At 56.6% G+C, this 16,707-nt stretch overlaps 1 protein-coding gene across 1 annotated transcript in view; it reads right to left on the reverse strand.

Annotated features, from left to right (window-relative positions):
• Positions 1 to 16,707, reverse strand: part of LOC111146446 (exonuclease 3'-5' domain containing 3) — a 79,545-nt gene that overhangs the window by 18,806 nt on the left and 44,032 nt on the right. The window contains 10 exon segments of the mRNA XM_022502005.1: positions 11,294 to 11,452; positions 11,920 to 12,104; positions 12,193 to 12,355; positions 12,766 to 12,875; positions 12,970 to 13,128; positions 13,131 to 13,179; positions 13,607 to 13,730; positions 13,972 to 14,123; positions 16,003 to 16,041; positions 16,146 to 16,219. Coding sequence (XP_022357713.1) covers positions 11,294 to 11,452; positions 11,920 to 12,104; positions 12,193 to 12,355; positions 12,766 to 12,875; positions 12,970 to 13,128; positions 13,131 to 13,179; positions 13,607 to 13,730; positions 13,972 to 14,123; positions 16,003 to 16,041; positions 16,146 to 16,219 — 1,214 coding nt within the window.

Here is a 16,707-nt window from a genome sequence, read left to right on the forward strand (position 1 = left end):
ACCCTAGAGCCAGGAGCAGCCTGTGCCCAGACTGGCTTCCATGTAGGGAGGAGGGCGTCAGCACTTTTTTGAGAAACAGCCGATTCCGGGTCTGAGGCAGAAAATGCACCCAACGAAGCTGGAACGTCTCGTCATGTCAGAAAACAAAGAAGTTATCAGAGCCCACAAGTGTCCTAGCAAAGGGGCTCGGGACGCAATGACAGCTGTCGCGGGCTGCAGGGGCGAAGGAGCTCGGATGTGGTGACAGCAGCCGTGCACGGAAACACCCAACACAGCTCCATCGGTGCATTCGGCTCATTTCTAAACGACCACTGGTTACCTCCGGAGAATGCGAGAGGCCACTCAAAACTGTAAGAGCTGAACTACAAAAATCTTAAAAGAAAACGTGGTGGGGAAATGTCAGCATTGGGTATGGCAATGATTTTTTGGACATGGCACCCAAAACAGACAACAAAACTAAAAGTAGAAAAGTTGGGCTTCATGGAAATAAAGAACTCTTGTACCTCAGAGAGCACCACCAAAACAGTGAGAAGACAGCCCACAGAGTGAGTGAGAATATTTGCAAATCATGTATCTGTTCAGGGATTAATATCCAGAATACATAAAGAACTCCTACAACCCAACAACAAGCAAGCAAATAACCCAGTGAAATGTTGGCGAGGGGCTTAAGCAGACGTTTCTCGGAAAAAGACATACAATGGCCAACAAGCACACGAGAGGATGTTCAACGTCACTCATCATTAGAGACACGCAAATCAAACCACAGTGAGATACATATTCACACCTGTCAGGATGGCTTTTCTTTTTTTAAGGAAAATAAGTGTTGGGGGGGGGGAGCGCCTGGGTGGCTCAGTCGTTAGGCAGCATCTGCCTTTGGCTCAGGTCATGCATGATCCCAGGGTCCTGGGATCGAGCCCCGCATCGGGCTCCCCGCCCAGCGGAAAGCCTGCTTTTCCCTCTCCTGCTCCCCCTGCTTGTGTTCCCTCTCTCACTGTGTCTCTCTCTGTCAAATAAATAGATAAAATCTTAAAAAAAAAAAAAAAAGAAGGAAAGAAAAAAAAAAGAAAAGTATTGGTAAGGATACAGAGAAATGGAGCCCTCATGCACTGCCAGTTGTAATAAAATGGTATATTTACTTTGGAAAACAGTGGCAGTTTCTCAAAGAGTTGAACATAGAATTACCATATGATCTGGCATTTGCACTTGTAGGCATTTATCCAAAAGAACCGAGAGCAGAACCTCGGACAGATGGTGTGTACCGAGGTGGACGGGGGCATTCCTCAGAACAGCCAACAGGTGGAAGGAACCCAGTGTTCCAAGTGGTCATCAACAGACGAATGGGCGAACCCCTGCCCCCAAACACGCATGCGCGCGCGCGCACACCCACACACCCACACCCTGGAATTTATTCAGCTTTAAAAATGAAGGAAATTCTGACACATGCCACAGCGCAGATGAACTCTGAAGACGTCACGCTGAGCTCAAGTGTCTAGACACAAAAAGACAAACAACAAGGGATCCCGAGTACATGAAGCACTGGAGAGGCCAGTTTTGGGTGGGTGCTGGGGGCGGGGAGGAGGCAGGTAGAGAGTGATGGTTTAATGGGGACGGAGCCTTTGTTTCGGATGATGAAAAATGTTTGGAGCTAGATAGTGGGCACACAACACTGTGAGTGTCCCTAACGTTACTGAACTGCACTCAAATACGGCTAAAATGATACGTTTTGTATCTTTTACTACTAAAAGTAAGAAAGAAACAATAAAGTGGTTACTTTGTAGTGATAACAAACACACGGAGCTGAAGTAAAGGTGAGGAAGGAACCAAACGAGCGACAGTTGAGAGAAAACACGACTCGTCACACAGAAACTACGAAGGACTGGCGGCAGGCGTCCCAGCAGCAACGATGGACGCTGGCAAACAACGTATTATTTTCAGAGTTCTGTCAAACTACAATTACAAACCCAGCAACGTTCTCTTTCGGAAGAGAAAAGACAGGGATTTTTCAGGGGAAAATAGCCCCAATGAAAGGATGTAGCAAAAGACGTTCTTTCAGCAAGAAAGAGCCTGGTTTTCCTTAGAGCAAGGTCTACTGCGCATACGCACATCTACACAACATAAACTCCAAAAACCATCCAATACGTAAAACGAACATGATAATGTCTAATTTGTAGAATTAAGAAAAACAACATTGTGTTAAAACACTAGAAAATGCTAGTAAGTAAGTTGGGAAGGAACAAGAAAGTTGACTTGTTCTGAGCTCCCTGCCCTGACTTTAACTTCAGACAACGGTAAGATTTCTAGGACAATCTCTAAAAGAATGGAAATAGAACTTATAACTTTCAAGTTAATAGAGAGGAAAACATAAAAAGGATAAAGAAGCTAAAAGAATAGTAAGAAACAAAGGGAAAAAATAACAGAAGATGTAAAACCAGCAGAGAGCACAAGTCAGGGTTAGTCCAACTGGACCCAGAGTACGTCAGCAGCTATGCTGAGAGTAAACAGACTAAACTAATAATTTGAAAAGCAAATACTGTCAGACTAGACTTTTTCTTACATTCAGCTAGAAGCAGTTTATAAGAAATACATCTAACATACAAGCGTAAAGGAAGATTGAAAGTAAAAAGTGAGGAATGTCATACAAACACGAACCGAAGAATGCTGGAGAAACGAGACCCACCTTGGTTAGAACAGACAGCATAGCAAAAAGCATTATTAGAGTTAAAGAGGTTTACCTCATAATTATAAAATATTTCACTCAACAGGAAGATACAATAATTCTTAAAAATATATGCATAAGCACGTAATAACATATTTTAAAAACATATAAAGCAAATTCTGACACAACTGCAAGACGAACCCACCATCCTAGGGAACTTCAGCATGGAGAATTAAGCAGAAAAATAATCAAACAAGATACAGATGATTTGAAAAACACATTAATTAAGCTTGATCTGTTGAGAGAGAGAGTGTGTGTCTGTGAGAGAGAGAGAGATGGAAACGAGCATAAGAGAATCTCTCTCCTCTTACAGCCCACGCGGAACATTACAGGGTCATCTGCTCTGCTACAAAGCAAGTCCCCACAAATACCTGAGCGGGTGGTATACAGACTCTGCCCCTTGACCACCCCATAGTTAGGCTAGAAACCCATCTTTAAAAAAAATAACTAAAAGCTCCAAAACTCGAAGCTCTCTGACATTGGAAGCCAGTCCTCTATGTGCTAAAGAAGTAATTATCACGGGCGCTCAACGATTGTTAGAAGCACAAACTAATACAAGTTCTACATATCAAAACTGACAGAATGCAGGGAAAACAGCATTTCAAGAAAAAAAATTATGATCTTGAATGTTTACATCATAAAAGTAAGAGGCTAAAAATGAAGGAGGTAAGTACTCCGCTGGGAAATAACCCCGGGAAAGCGGAAGGAAGGCGACGAGGATGATGAGAACAGACATGGGTGAGACAGAAGACACAGACCAACAGGACACGGACCAGACCCCGGTCTCGGGGTGACCAACCGCCGGCCACGGGAAGGGGCGGCACAAGCGTGCACCGGGGCGAGCGCAGATGCAGCTGCGGACGCGGCGGGGCCCCCACGAGGAGCAGCACCATCCGTACGCATCTGGGACGTGGGGTGGGATGGACGCGCTCCAGAAAAAGGCAGAAATTGCCAGAGTGACTCAAGAAGATACGGACAACTAACCAACCCTATAATTTTATTAAATGAAAAAGAATCCTCACTAGTCCCTCCCTCCCCTCCAACATCAGGCCAGGGAGCCTTGCAGAACGTCTGGCAGCATCTGAGGAGAAGTTGGTTCAAATATTACCCGAAGTTGCAGAAAAAGGAAAAGCTCAACTTGTTTATGATGAAGCCAGAAAAGCAGGTGACGATGAGAAAGGACAGTTCCATGTCACACACCCCCTCAGGCGCCATCCACACCATCCAAAGAAGAACTTGAACCCAGGGGCGCCTGGGGGGCTCAGTGGTTAAAGCCTCTGCCTTTGGCTCAGGTCATGATCCCAGGGTTCTGGGATCGAGCCCCGCATCGGGCTCTCTGCTCAGTGGGGAGCCTGCTTCCCCCTCTCTCTGTCTGCCTCTCTGCCTACTTGTGATCTCTCTCTGTCAAATAAATAAATAAAATCTTTAAAAATTTTTTTTATTTTTTATAAACATATAATATATTTTTATCCCCAGGGGTACAGGTCTGTGAATTGCCAGGTTTACACACTTCACAGCACTCACCCCAGCACATACCCTCCCCAATGTCCATAACACCACCCCCCTCTCCCAAACCCCCTCCCCCCAGCAACGCTCAGTTTGTTTTGTGAAATTAAGAGTCACTTATGGTTTGTCTCCCTCCCAGTCCCATCTTGTTTCATTCATTCTTCTCCTACCCCCTTAACCCCCCATGTTGTATCTCCTCTCCCTCGTATCAGGGAGATCATATGATAGTTGTCTTTCTCCGATCGACTTATTTCACTAAGCATGATACCCTCTAGTTCCATCCACGTCGTCGCAAATGGCAAGATTTCATTTCTTTTGATGGCTGCATAGTATTCCATTGTGTATATATACCACATCTTCTTTATCCATTCATCTGTTGATGGACATCTAGGCTCTTTCCATAGTTTGGCTATTGTAGACATTGCTGCTATAAACATTCGGGTGCACGTGCCCCTTCGGATCACTACGTTTGTATCTTTAGGGTAAATACCAGTAGTGCAAATGCTGGGTCATAGGGTAGTTCTATTTTCAACATTTTGAGGAACCTCCATGCTGTTTTCCAGAGTGGTTGCACCAGCTTGCATTCCCACCAACAGTGTAGGAGGGTTCCCCTTTCTCTGCAACCTCGCCAGCATCTGTCATTTCCTGACTTGTTAATTTTAGCCATTCTGACTGGTGTGAGGTGGTATCTCATTGTGGTTTTGATTTGTATTTCCCTGATGCCGAGTGATGTGGAGCACTTTTTCATGTGTCTGTTGGCCATCTGGATGTCTTCTTTGCAGAAATGTCTGTTCATGTCCTCTGCCCATTTCTTGATTGGATTATTTGTTCCTTGGGTGTTGGGTTTGCTAAGTTCTTTATAGATTTTGGACACTAGCCCTTTATCTGATATGTCGTTTGCAAATATCTTCTCCCATTCTGTCAGTTGTCTTTTGGTTTTGTTAACTGTTTCCTTTGCTGTGCAAAAGCTTTTGATCTTGATAAAATCTCAATAGTTCGTTTTTGCCCTTGCTTCCCTTGCCTTTGGCGATGTTCCTAGGAAGATATTGCTGCGGCTTAGGTCGAAGAGGTTGCTGCCTGTGTTCTCCTCAAGGATTTTGATGGATTCCTTTCTCACATTGAGGTCCTTCATCCATTTTGAGTCTATTTTTGTGTGTGGTGTAAGGAAATGGTCCAGTTTCATTTTTCTGCATGTGGCTGTCCAATTTTCCCAACACCATTTGTTGAAGAGGCTGTCTTTTTTCCACTGGACATTCTTTCCTGCTTTGTTGAAGATTCGTTGACCATAGAGTTGAGGGTCTATTTCTGGGCTCTCTATTCTGTTCCATTGATCTATGTGTCTGTTTTTGTGCCAGTACCATGCTGTCTTGATGATGACAGCTTTGTAATAGAGCTTGAAGTCCGGAATTGTGATGCCACCAACTTTGGCTTTCTTCTTCAATATTGCTTTGGCTATTCGAGGTCTTTTCTGGTTCCATATAAATTTTAGAATTATTTGTTCCATTTCTTTGAAAAAAATGGATGGGATTTTGATAGGAATTGCATTAAATGTGTAGATTGCTTTAGGTAGCATAGACATTTTCACAATATTTATTCTTCCAATCCATGAACATGGAACATTTTTCCATTTCTTTGTGTCTTCCTCAATTTCTTTTTTTTTTTTTAAAGATTTTATTTATTTATTTGACAGAGAGATCACAAGCAGGCAGAGAGAGAGGAGGAAGCAGGCTCCCCTAGAGAGCAGAGAGCCCGATGCGGGGCTCGATCCCAGGACTCTGAGATCATGACCTGAGCCGAAGGCAGCGGCTTAACCCACTGAGCCACCCAGGTGCCCCTTCCTCAATTTCTTTCATGAGTACTTTATAGTTTTCTGAGTAGAGATTCTTAGTCTCTTTGGTTAGGTTTATTCCTAGGTATCTTATAGTTTTGGGTGCAATTGTAAATGGGATTGACTCCTTAATTTCTCTTTCTTCTGTCTTGTTGTTGGTGTAGAGAAATGCAACTGATTTCTGTGCATTGATTTTATATCCTGGCACTTTACTGAATTCCTGTACAAGTTCTAGCAGTTTTGGAGTGGAGTCTTTTGGGTTTTCCACATATAGTATCATATCATCTGCGAAGAGTGACAGTTTGACTTCTTCTTTGCCGATTTGGATGCCTTTAGTTTCCTTTTGTTGTCTGATGGCTGAGGCTAGGACTTCTAGTACTATGTTGAATAGCAGTGGTGATAATGGACATCCCTGCCCTGTTCCTGACCTTAGCGGAAAAGCTTTCGGTTTTTCTCCATTAAGAATGATATTTGCAGTGGGTTTTTCATAGATGGCTTTGATAATATTGAGGTATGTGCCCTCTATCCCTACACTTTGAAGAGTTTTGATCAGGAAGGGATCAAAGCCTGCCTCTCTGCCTACTTGTGATCTCTGTCTGTCAAATAAATAAATAAAATCTTAAAAAAAAAAAAAAAGAGAGAACTTGAAACCACAGCCAGGGGTGTCAGAAAAGGGTCACAGGTCAGGCCGAGATGGGTTCAACCTGGACGTGCAAGGTCTGGCCGGAATGAAGGATGCCCCCGGTCACAGTGTCACAGGAAAGGGAACAGGCCTCTGTGGTTATCTGAGTGGCTGTGGGGACCGGCAGCAGGAGGGCATCCTTGGCTGGCCTGGGTCTGCAGCTGCCACCCTACTTCGGCCCAAGGAAGCGGGGTGAGGACGGCCCCCCTTCTGCTCCTGGGCGCCACTATCTTGGAGCCAACGTCTGAGTGAACATGACGGGAACAGGGAAAACCCAGAAACTGGAAGAGTTGGAAAGGAAGGAAGAAAAGTGTCGCCGTTTGTGGGTGGCGCGTCCCCGAGGTGCTGGCAGCCGCTTGGGCAGGACTGAGGGCACTTCTGTCAGGTTTCTGGGTGGGAGACCAGCCCTTAGGCCAAGTTCCTGGGGCAGCTCTGACCAACGAGGCACAGGCGCTTGTGGAGGAGGTCACGACCCGTGTTCACGGGAGAGGACGGAGACCCGTGCTCGCGGGCGGAAGGCGGGGTATTGTGAACACGCGCCCCCCCCCCCCGGGGTTCATGGTCAACGCGGCTCTGAGCGAAGCCTCATGGCCCGGCTGCTCCTATGGGACGGGCCACAGGCTCACCCTGTCTGCGGCCAAGATGAAGAGGAAAGCCAGAGGTCCCAGGCAAGACTTGGGGAGACGTGCTGAGGGTCCGCAGGAGGACTCAGCGTGGAGTCACGCTCACGGGGCACAATCAGCGCACGGACGAGAGGCACAAGGAGCCCCCGGGGCAGTGCTGCCGTCCCACTCCGCCCCTACACGGCCGCGCCACAGGGAGCGCCATCTCTGGGGACAGCCGCGGACACGGGGCGCGGGAGGCCTGTCCCGGTGCTGGGCACACAGGCACCCCCGCAGGCACCCGGATGCCGACTCCCGGACAGACACGCTGTGTGCAGGAGCCACCCCCTTGGGCCGGGGACCCGCCTCGCAGGCAGGCGGTGCTAAGGACCGCGTCGGGCTCAGCAATTTCCTCATGAAGCTCCACACGGAACTGGAGGCCCGGCGGCTGGTAAACGTGGCAAAAGATGCCCGAGACGGGCGGGCGGGCCCCTGTGGCAAAGGGGACTCATGCCGTCACTCAGCTACCCGCAGCGGGACGGCCCGGGGCTCGCTCTTGGGGCAGAGACAGAAGCTCTCAGTCCCCATGCGACCGTGAGCGGGAAACGCGGCGCCCACAGCCATTCCTCCTCTGCCACTTTGCCCGGCACAGTCAGAGCAGCCGCCAAGCCGACATCCTCATCACTTGGACGAAAACGTCCGGAGGTGGCGGACGCATGTTCACCCGAATCTCTCCTTCTACAGGCACTCGGCTACGGGCATCCACGGGCGGGCCACAGACTACTGGGGACGCCGCTCCCATGGGACACAGTGCTTTCCCACCTCATTGGACTCGAGGACCAAGCCAGAGGTCCCAAACCCCATGCAGAGACCGCATCCTGAAGACCGTCCTCGGGAACCACTTCTGGCCCCAGCGGGTCAGTGAGGGTCACCCCAGGAAGCAGCAGCCGTTGGGGGTGTAAGTGGGGACCTGGCCAGGTGCACCGGAAGTCCGCTGCCTGTCAGGGGCAGGTCACAAGCCGTGGGATCGCTACGGACACAGACTTCCTCTGTGCTTTCTGGCTTCCACAGAGGGACTGCGGGCTCAGGCTTGGTGGAGACCAGCAAGACCCCCACTAGCCTTCCGTAAACTCATTCTCTGTCCTCTGTGTGGCCAGGCCCAGCCTCCAGCAGGCCACGCTTCTGGAATCAAGCACTTGGTTTCAGCATCTCTCATCGTGCACCAGACTGAGACTTCCCGCATTGCCTGACAAGACCTTCCCCAGCTGACCCCTGTCCTCTCCCACTCGAGGCCCCAGGTGTGGAGGCCTCCTCCATTGTGGGCAGCCTGCCTGGCGAGTGAGGGACACAGTGCCACCATGCTCCCTCAGTGCCCACCTCCCTGCAGGGAGCACACCCCCCACGTCCCTGGGCCTCAGTGGCAGAGCGCCCTTTCTTTTCCAGAACGTGCTTGTGAGTGTACTAACACGTATGAGACGAATGGCATAGCATGTGGCACACTCTTTCGTACAACCTGCTTTTCTCTCTTTTAGTGGAGACAGAGCTGTGTGAACAAGGGGCCGGGGCAGAGGGAGAGAGAGAACCCTAGGCAGGTTCCACGCTCAGTGCCAAGCCAGACACGGATCCAACGGAGCCACCCACATGCCCTCGACAACCTGCTTTTGTACAAAACACACAGTTCATCGACTCAGGAGGTTTGATGGGGAAACACATGATTTGGAAAGATCCATAAAGGAGGACACCAAACGGCGTAAGGTTCCAGCAGCTCCCACTGCCAGAAGTGCTCTCTCCCCCGGCTGCAAGAAGACACAGCCCTGTTCCACCGCCCAGAGCGTCTACACCCGCTGACGAGCGGCGTGAAGTCTCCCACTCTGGAGACATGTACTGAAAACCAGAATTCCTTAAAAGCTTGGATCAAAAGGCCTACTTGCACCAAGTTAAAGGGATTTTGGAAGCTATGGCTGACACCGGCCCACGGCCCAGGTCTGGGTCACACCTCCCTGGTGTGGCACCAAGTATGACCACCCACTAGTACCGCCTCCCGGGCCCCCAAGAACGGGGAGGTCTGTGCGTTTTTAGTCCCGTGTGGGCTGGCTGCGCATTCCAGACCCTGCCTATGTCACACCCTCAGCGCCTTTCACTTGCAGTCCCCCAAGGCCGGCCAGACTTCTCTCGGGGAGACCCCAGCCCCCAAGCCTGCAGCCGCTACTTGATTTCCAAGCTCCTCGGCATGGCAGCCGCTGCTAACTCTCGGTGCCGCTCTGCAGCAGGCTGGTCCTGCCGGTCCCGCTGGCTCCCTGCTTAGGGCTCACGTCAAAATCTGACTGCCGGCAGCCGCGCTCTGGGGAAGAACCCACTTCTGGGCTCCCAAGGCCGGCAGGATCCAGTCCCCTGCCTGACATGGGGCCTCGGGCACACCGGCACCTTCCCAGGTCTGACTCCGACTCCTGCCTTCTGTTTCTGCTCCAAAGGCTCATGTGACCACACTGGGCCCACCTGAGTCATTTAAAATAATCTATTTTAAGGTCAGTTGGTTAGTAAATTAATGTCTTTAAATCCCATTTGTCATGCGATGTAGAAAGTCAAACACAGCAGGGTAAGGAGCAGGAAAGCCGAACCCGGCCCCTGGTTCGCTGGAAGCCCCGTGAACTCTCGGGGGCCAGTGGGAGGGCACCTCCCCCACACCCGGCTCTGGAATTCCGTGACCCGAAAGGCCTGGCGCGGAGTCCCCAGGCTGGCCGCCTCGGTCTCAGCCCCCCGCAGGCTCAGCTCAGCCAGGGTTGGAAGCAGGTGTTCTGTGCCAGGACAGTGGCCGGGGCTAGGCCGACACTACCACCTCCTCCCTCAGACGCCAGGACCAGGCCTGTGGGAGAGACAGCCCGTGAGGGGCCAGAGCTGGGGGAGAGCCGGCATCCTGTCGTGAGTGTCCGCGGCTGGCCGGGCCGGGCCTGTCCTCCTTCAGCTCTGGCCCCTCCCTCCTGCAGCCTCAGCACTGGGGCGGTGGGGGGGGGCAGCCGGCACAGGGCAGGTCCCCGCTGCTCTCCTGGCTTTGGCCTCTGCATCGGTGGGGGTTGGGCGGCAGGAAGTGCCCGCCCTCGTGGGCTGGCGGCATCGGGGCACCTGGGCCCGGCGCAGATGGGCGAGAGCCATGACCCCCTTTGCCGCAGGACCCTGGTGGCAGACCAGGCCCGCGGCTCTGTGGTCTTGGTGCGGCAACCTGCCAGCTGCTGAGCCGGGGGCCCCTCTGTCAGACACGTTTGCAAGCGCACAGAAGAAACCACATACGAACAATAACCGTGACACGGCAGCTCTGTGTGTCACGCGGCATCGCTAGAAGCAGCCCAGGTGACTGTCCCTCACGCAGGGAGGGTGGGGACACTGCCACGGTCCACTGTGAACGGAGCACTACGGGGCCCCAAGACGGAGTGAAGCACAAACACACGCTACAATGACCATGAGCCCCGAAAGCGCGGCGGCGAACGAACGAGGCCAGCGCGGGCGGAACAGCAACCACGGCCGAGCAAATGTCCTCAGAGCGGCTGTGGCTGGTTGTGGTTGGGCAGAAGGCCGGCGGATGGAACACTCAGCTGGGGCACCCGTGTGTGGCTTTGCCCCCACACGCCACATCCCAACCCCAGAATTCTGAGACCCCCCCCCACCCAGGTTCTCTCCGTGGCCCCGGGGGCTGATGTCCCCCCAAGCAGGGCCCCACCATGGCTGCGAGCACAGCCCCCTTCTGTGCAGTGTCTCCAGGGGCCACAGGACAAGGAGCAGACGGTGGGGGCCTGCCCAAAGGAGCAGAGACGGTTCCCGCCGGCAGACCCCAGGGCCGGGCAGCCCTGGACCCAGGGGAGCCCCGTCCTCCACCCCGAAAACTTCAGACACGACTGCTGCTCCCAAAGGACAGGGAGACAGAAGGGCCCGGAGCCCCAGGTGGGTGGGCACGAGGCCCCACTCACCTCCACAGCCCTGCGGTGGTCCTCGCCGGCGCCCAGTGTCAGCACGTCGGCCCCCAGGCATCGCAGGCTCCGGGCCAGCCCATGGAGCATGCTGTCACACACTGCACAGAAGGCCCTGACAGGGACCTCGGGGGCGGCGTCCTGCTTCTCAGCCACAGGCTCCTGCCACACGGCTTGGCTCAGCAGCCCGCGGGCCCCTGACCCCCTCCCTGGTCTTGATGGGGGTGAGAGCTCTGAGGGCCGACCCTGAGAAGAATCGGGAGCCGTTGTGCTCAGTGCAGGAAAGAGCTGAACAGACTAACACAATGATGCACGACCACTGCCCCCGGGGCCCCAGCAGGGCTTCTGCACGGGTCTGGGGGGTGGGGGATTTGTGCACCAGGGCAAGGGGCTCAGGGTGCACGCCAGATACTGCCCTGGACCTCAGCGGGAGCAGCTCAGGCCTGGCATCCGGAGAGGGCTGGGGACTCCTCCTGCAGGACACTGGCCTGGGGCCCTGCTTCTCTCCGGGTGGAGGGACCCAGGCCCTCTTGGAAGCAGCTGACCGCCCCCACCCCAGGCCTCCTCCCTTGTAAGGACCTCATTCTAAGGACAGTGAGTCTTCCTGAGAACTCGAGGGAAGGGACCTGAGGGGCCACACTCACCGGCCAAGCCAAGGCTGAGGCCTCCTGCAGGCCGGGCGGCTCCCAGGCCTCTGACCTCTCACTGCTTGCTGGCCTCAGGCTCCTGGCCAGGTCCTCAGACAGGCAGAACCGGGCAGGGTCTCTGCACAGAGCCTGGTACACCTCCAGCAGGCAGTAGGCATCAGCAGCTGGGGGGCATGGGGCAGTCTTAGCCTCCAGCTGGGGGGCGCGGGGCTGTGGGGCAGGGGCGTGTGCGGGAAGGGAGAGGGTGCGCACCTGCGTACACCAGCTGCCCCTCGCTCAGCGGCCGCCGGTCCCAGTGAGAGAGCTGCTGCGCCTTGTCCAGGGGCTTGCCCAGAACCTGCTGCGCCAGGAGGCTGAGGCCCCGCAGCCCCCTGGCCTCACCTCTGCCTAGAGCTGGCTTGTCTCCCACCCGCATCTGCCAAGACAGAGCCTCTCGGGGTGAGGGGCCTGCCTGGAGGAGGGGTGGCCGCCACTCGTGCCGCCACTGTCGCACAAAGGGACCCTGCCTGGGGAAGGCCCTCAGCCTCGACAGCCGCCGCGCACAGAAGGAAGGACACAGACGCCCCGGCAGGCAGGCGCAGGGACTCAGAACCGCGGTGACCCGCCCGCAGGTCAGCTCTGGGGCTAACAGCTTAGTCCCCTAAATGTGCTGAGAACTCCGAGGGGCCCGAAGCAGGGCTGGTTCTGGGGAAAATGTGGGGACATGTGGTGACACCCACTCCTGGGAGGGCCCTGGTGACCTGGGCAACTGCAAGATGCTCGGAGGCCCGAGTACTCCACAGACGCCGGTGCTCAGGGCCCCACCCCGCCCCCGGCCCTGCTGACCTGTCTGTGCACCTGCAGCAGATCTAGACCGCCCCACAGCTGCTCCTCCACGCGCGCGAGGGCAGGGCAGGAAGCACCCAGGCTCCGAAGGTCCCCTGACATCCTGTAACCTGCGGGGAGGGCGGTCCGTGTGATGGGCACCCAAGGAAGGGGCCCCGGCCTCACGCCAGCACCCTCCCCTGGGGTGGCAGGAGCTCTGCTTACCCACCTTAGTGACGGAGGGATCCGAGAGCATCTGGGAGACCAGCCTGGAGAAGGCCTGGGACACCTGCCCTCCCACTGGCCGTGAGAGCACGGGCAGATCCAGCAGGAACACACGGCCCTTCACCGCCAGCTGCAGGATGGACGCCTGGGGCCGGCCCCTGTGCCAAACGAGGGTCGCCACTCCAGGTCCACAGCGAGCACCTGGCCGGGCTGTAGAGAGCTGGGATGAGCCGGTGAGGCCCACCCGGGGGCCACAGGCCTGGGGCTGAGGGTACGGCCCCGCTGATGGTGAAGTCAAAGGGAGGCAGTCTGCTGGGGCGGCCTGACCACCCTGTGGGATCCTATGGGACCGGGGCTGGGCCTGGCCCTTGGCTGCCCCTTGTTCCACACAGAAGGGGACAAAGGACTCCTTCTGGCCTCCTCCGGTGCAGACCAGCCGTGGCACAGGTGTGGAGCTGCCCTAAGTGGGGGGCCAGAGCTTAACGGCCGTGGGCAAGTACCCAGTGCTGGCGCTTTAGGCCCGGAGTCTCCCAGATGGTCTGGTATGAGTGCCCGGCTCTACGGGGGCGTTTGGGGGGTGGGATGGAGGGCCTCATGGTTCACGGTGTGGACAGAGCCCCCAGAGCCAGCCACCCACCTGTAGGAGCTCCTCCTCATGCCTGGCTAGGTCCTCCCAGGAGGCCAGGAAATGGATGTCCCCGCTGGCGATGGGCAGCTGGTAGAAATCATCCCTTTGGCTCTTGGAACGCACCTCAGCAGCCCTACAAGAAGCATGGCTGTGGGTCTCTGCACCAGCCCCCCCTCCCCAGCCCAGCCCTTTCCGGCCCAGCTGGCCCAGGGCAGACCTTGGAGAGGTGGCGGGGAGGGCTCTGGAGGCACGTCGGGGGCTGGCAGTGTCCTTCCCCAAACTGCTGACATATGGGCCTCACGGGGCCACTTGCCAAGGGATGGGGGCCCAAGCGCCTGCTCCCCTCACTGGCCTGCCAAGCCTGGGGTGCTTACCGCCCCTGGAGTTTGAGCCAGCGGAGCTCAGCAGCCACCGAGGCTGGCAGCTGCGCCTCAGGCAGCGAGAGGTCCAGGACGCACTGGGCAGCTACGGCCTGGTTGTCGGGAGAGGCCAGCCACTGCAGCAGCTCGTCCTGTCCCACCAGGGCCTGCGAGGCACGCGGGAGGGGCTGTGCAGCCTGGCTCTGCCCTGACAGGGAGTGGACAGTCCCCCAGGTCCTCCCACCCCGCCAGACCTCACAAGTCCCTAAACAGGGGGCTGTGCCCTGAAGGAAGGCCACAGAAGCTCCCACGCCCGTGGCTCTGTGCCGACCCCGCAGTTGAGCGAGGGCCCCCTGCATGGCTGGGTTGAAGGCTCGCCGTCCTGTGTCCACAGCCCAGCCCAATGGCCTCGCCCCATCTGTCCGTCTCTATGCCCTAGTCCCACACAGTCCTGCCCCCAGACCTGGGACCAGCCCTATCCTTCTAGAACGTTGTCTGGCTCTGCTCCTCTCCGCCCTCGCATGGTGGGGCCTGCTCCTGAGCCTGGGGCTGCCCTCAGGTCTCCTCGCCCCCGCCCCTGGGTTGGCCAACATTCTCAGGGGAAGGTGGGCCCGTGCGACACTCCTGAATCCACAGTCCAGAGAGTGGACACAGACGAGCAGCCCTCGGGGTAGCAATGAACATGGGGCCTCACCAGGCTGTGTCTCCCACACCAGTGGCCAGCACAGAAGCAGAGGGACCCAGGCGGCCCCTGGGTGTCCCACCCATGTCAGCTCAGTCTCGGGACACCCAGGGGCCACCTGCACCACCAGGGCCCCGAAGGAGGGTTTCCGTCCTGGCTGAGTCCCTGGGTCCACAAGGTCAGAGGCTGCTGTAACTCAGGTGGGAGGGGACTGGACCCCGTCCTCCCGGGAGGCTGAGCCTCTCTCCTTCCTGATCTCTGGCCCGAGGAGCCCCAGCTGGCTGACAGGCTGGGCCCCTCCCAGACGACCCTGTTGCCCCAGCAGCCTCAGGCCATCCGCTTCCCAAAGGCTGCGGGTTCCCACGTGGACAATATGCGGAAACCCTCCGCATTCTTCAGGATATCCGCTGCCCTTCCGGCTGCCTCAGCCTTGGCACCCAGGGGGGACCAGCCTTCCGGGCCTTCCCTGGGGGTCCACGTTCCTCTCCGGTGACTCACCACCCACCCCACACACCCAGCACTCCAGGGCTGGCTCAGGGCTGCCCCCCGCTGGATGCCCGATGCCAGACTATCCCGGGGGGGGGGGGTGTCCCCTGCCCACCAAATGGCCCATGGTGCCATGCATGCTGCCCCTGGGACCCCTCACACCCCCACTGCCCTCCAGAGTGGCTTCACCTAGGGCTGGGGACAGCTCTCTGTCCACGACGAGCCAGCTCATGCCTGAGGACGGAAGGTAGTAGACCGTCCCGTCCAGGCTGCCGTCCGCGTGGGCTCTGGAGTCCCCACGCCCAGGAGCGGCTTTGCAGTCCAGCCTCCTCTATACCCCCGCAGCCCCCAAGGGGCAGCTGCCTCCTTCTCAGGGCTGGGGCTCAGGGGGCACAGAGCCCTGGACCAGGACAATGCTCAAAGGTGGTCTAGAATATTCCCTTGGGCAACACTGTGGTGCCTCCAGCAAACCTCGTGTCCTCCAACGCCTGGGGCTCTGTCCACTGAGGGCTAAAGGAGGGTCCAGGCCCCCTAGCCGCTCTGGCCCCGCCTCACCCGGGTGGGGCCCTCACACGAAGCTGACCCGTCGGGATCTGCCTCTCGGAGCTTCGGAGCAGGGTGGGCGGCCCTGAGGCTCCGTGTCTGGATCCTCATCCAGGAACCTATGCTGGGAAGGGAGAAGCCCTTTCTCTATACCACCTGCTACCCAACCCGCCAGGGACACCGGGGGACCTGACCCAGCCTGTGGCCAACGGGAAAGCTGTCTGGGCCGCGGCACGCACACGTCAAGTGTGCACCCCACGCCCAGTCTGCACGTGTGCACACACGATCTCGGGGTCCAGGTCCTCACGTAGGTCACCAGCACCCTCCAGACTCACCTGCACATGCTCAGTCCAGTTCTCCCGAGACCAGCTGCCCTGCAAGAGTGAGGGACAATTCTAGAAGCTGGAGACACTGTCCCACCCGGAGCATGGCCCCCTCCTCCCCACCCCAGAGCGGGCTCTAAGCAGGGCACACGCACCTCCACAAAATGCTCATGGCACAGGTGGCGCAGGGCCTCCAGGCGCTGCTGAGCGATGGCGTGGGGACACAACGCTATGGAAAGACCACAGAGCTCAGGGCAGGACAGGGCCTGCACCCTACGCCCTGCCATGGATGGCCGGACTCCCAGCCTCCAACCACTTCCGGGGGCTCCTGGAGCCCCTCCCTCCACCCTAGGGACAAGGGAGGGCAGCCCGGTCTCTCCAAGTGCCACTCCACACTCTCCAGGCAGGACCCTTGGGCCGGGGCATTCTCGTCCCGTCCTTCTGTGGGAGTGCGAGTCCTCCAGGAAGAGGCCGTCTCACTCACATGCTGACACACCGATGCCTACGAGCCGGCCTCGCTCCCAGGAAGGGCAACCCTGTCCACCCATCCTGCTGTCCAGCCATCCCGCTGTCCAGCCATCCCCCTGTCTACCCATCCCGCTGTCCACCCATCCCCATCCACCCATCCCGCTGTCCACCCATCCCGCTGTCCACCCATCCCCCTGTCCACCCATCCCGCTGTCCACCCATCCCCCTGTCCACCCATCCCGCTGTCCA

The sequence above is a fragment of the Enhydra lutris genome, unplaced genomic scaffold (assembly GCF_002288905.1).
Source record: "Enhydra lutris kenyoni isolate GAN:26980312 unplaced genomic scaffold, ASM228890v2 scaffoldscaffold13, whole genome shotgun sequence".
NCBI lineage: Eukaryota > Metazoa > Chordata > Mammalia > Carnivora > Mustelidae > Enhydra > Enhydra lutris.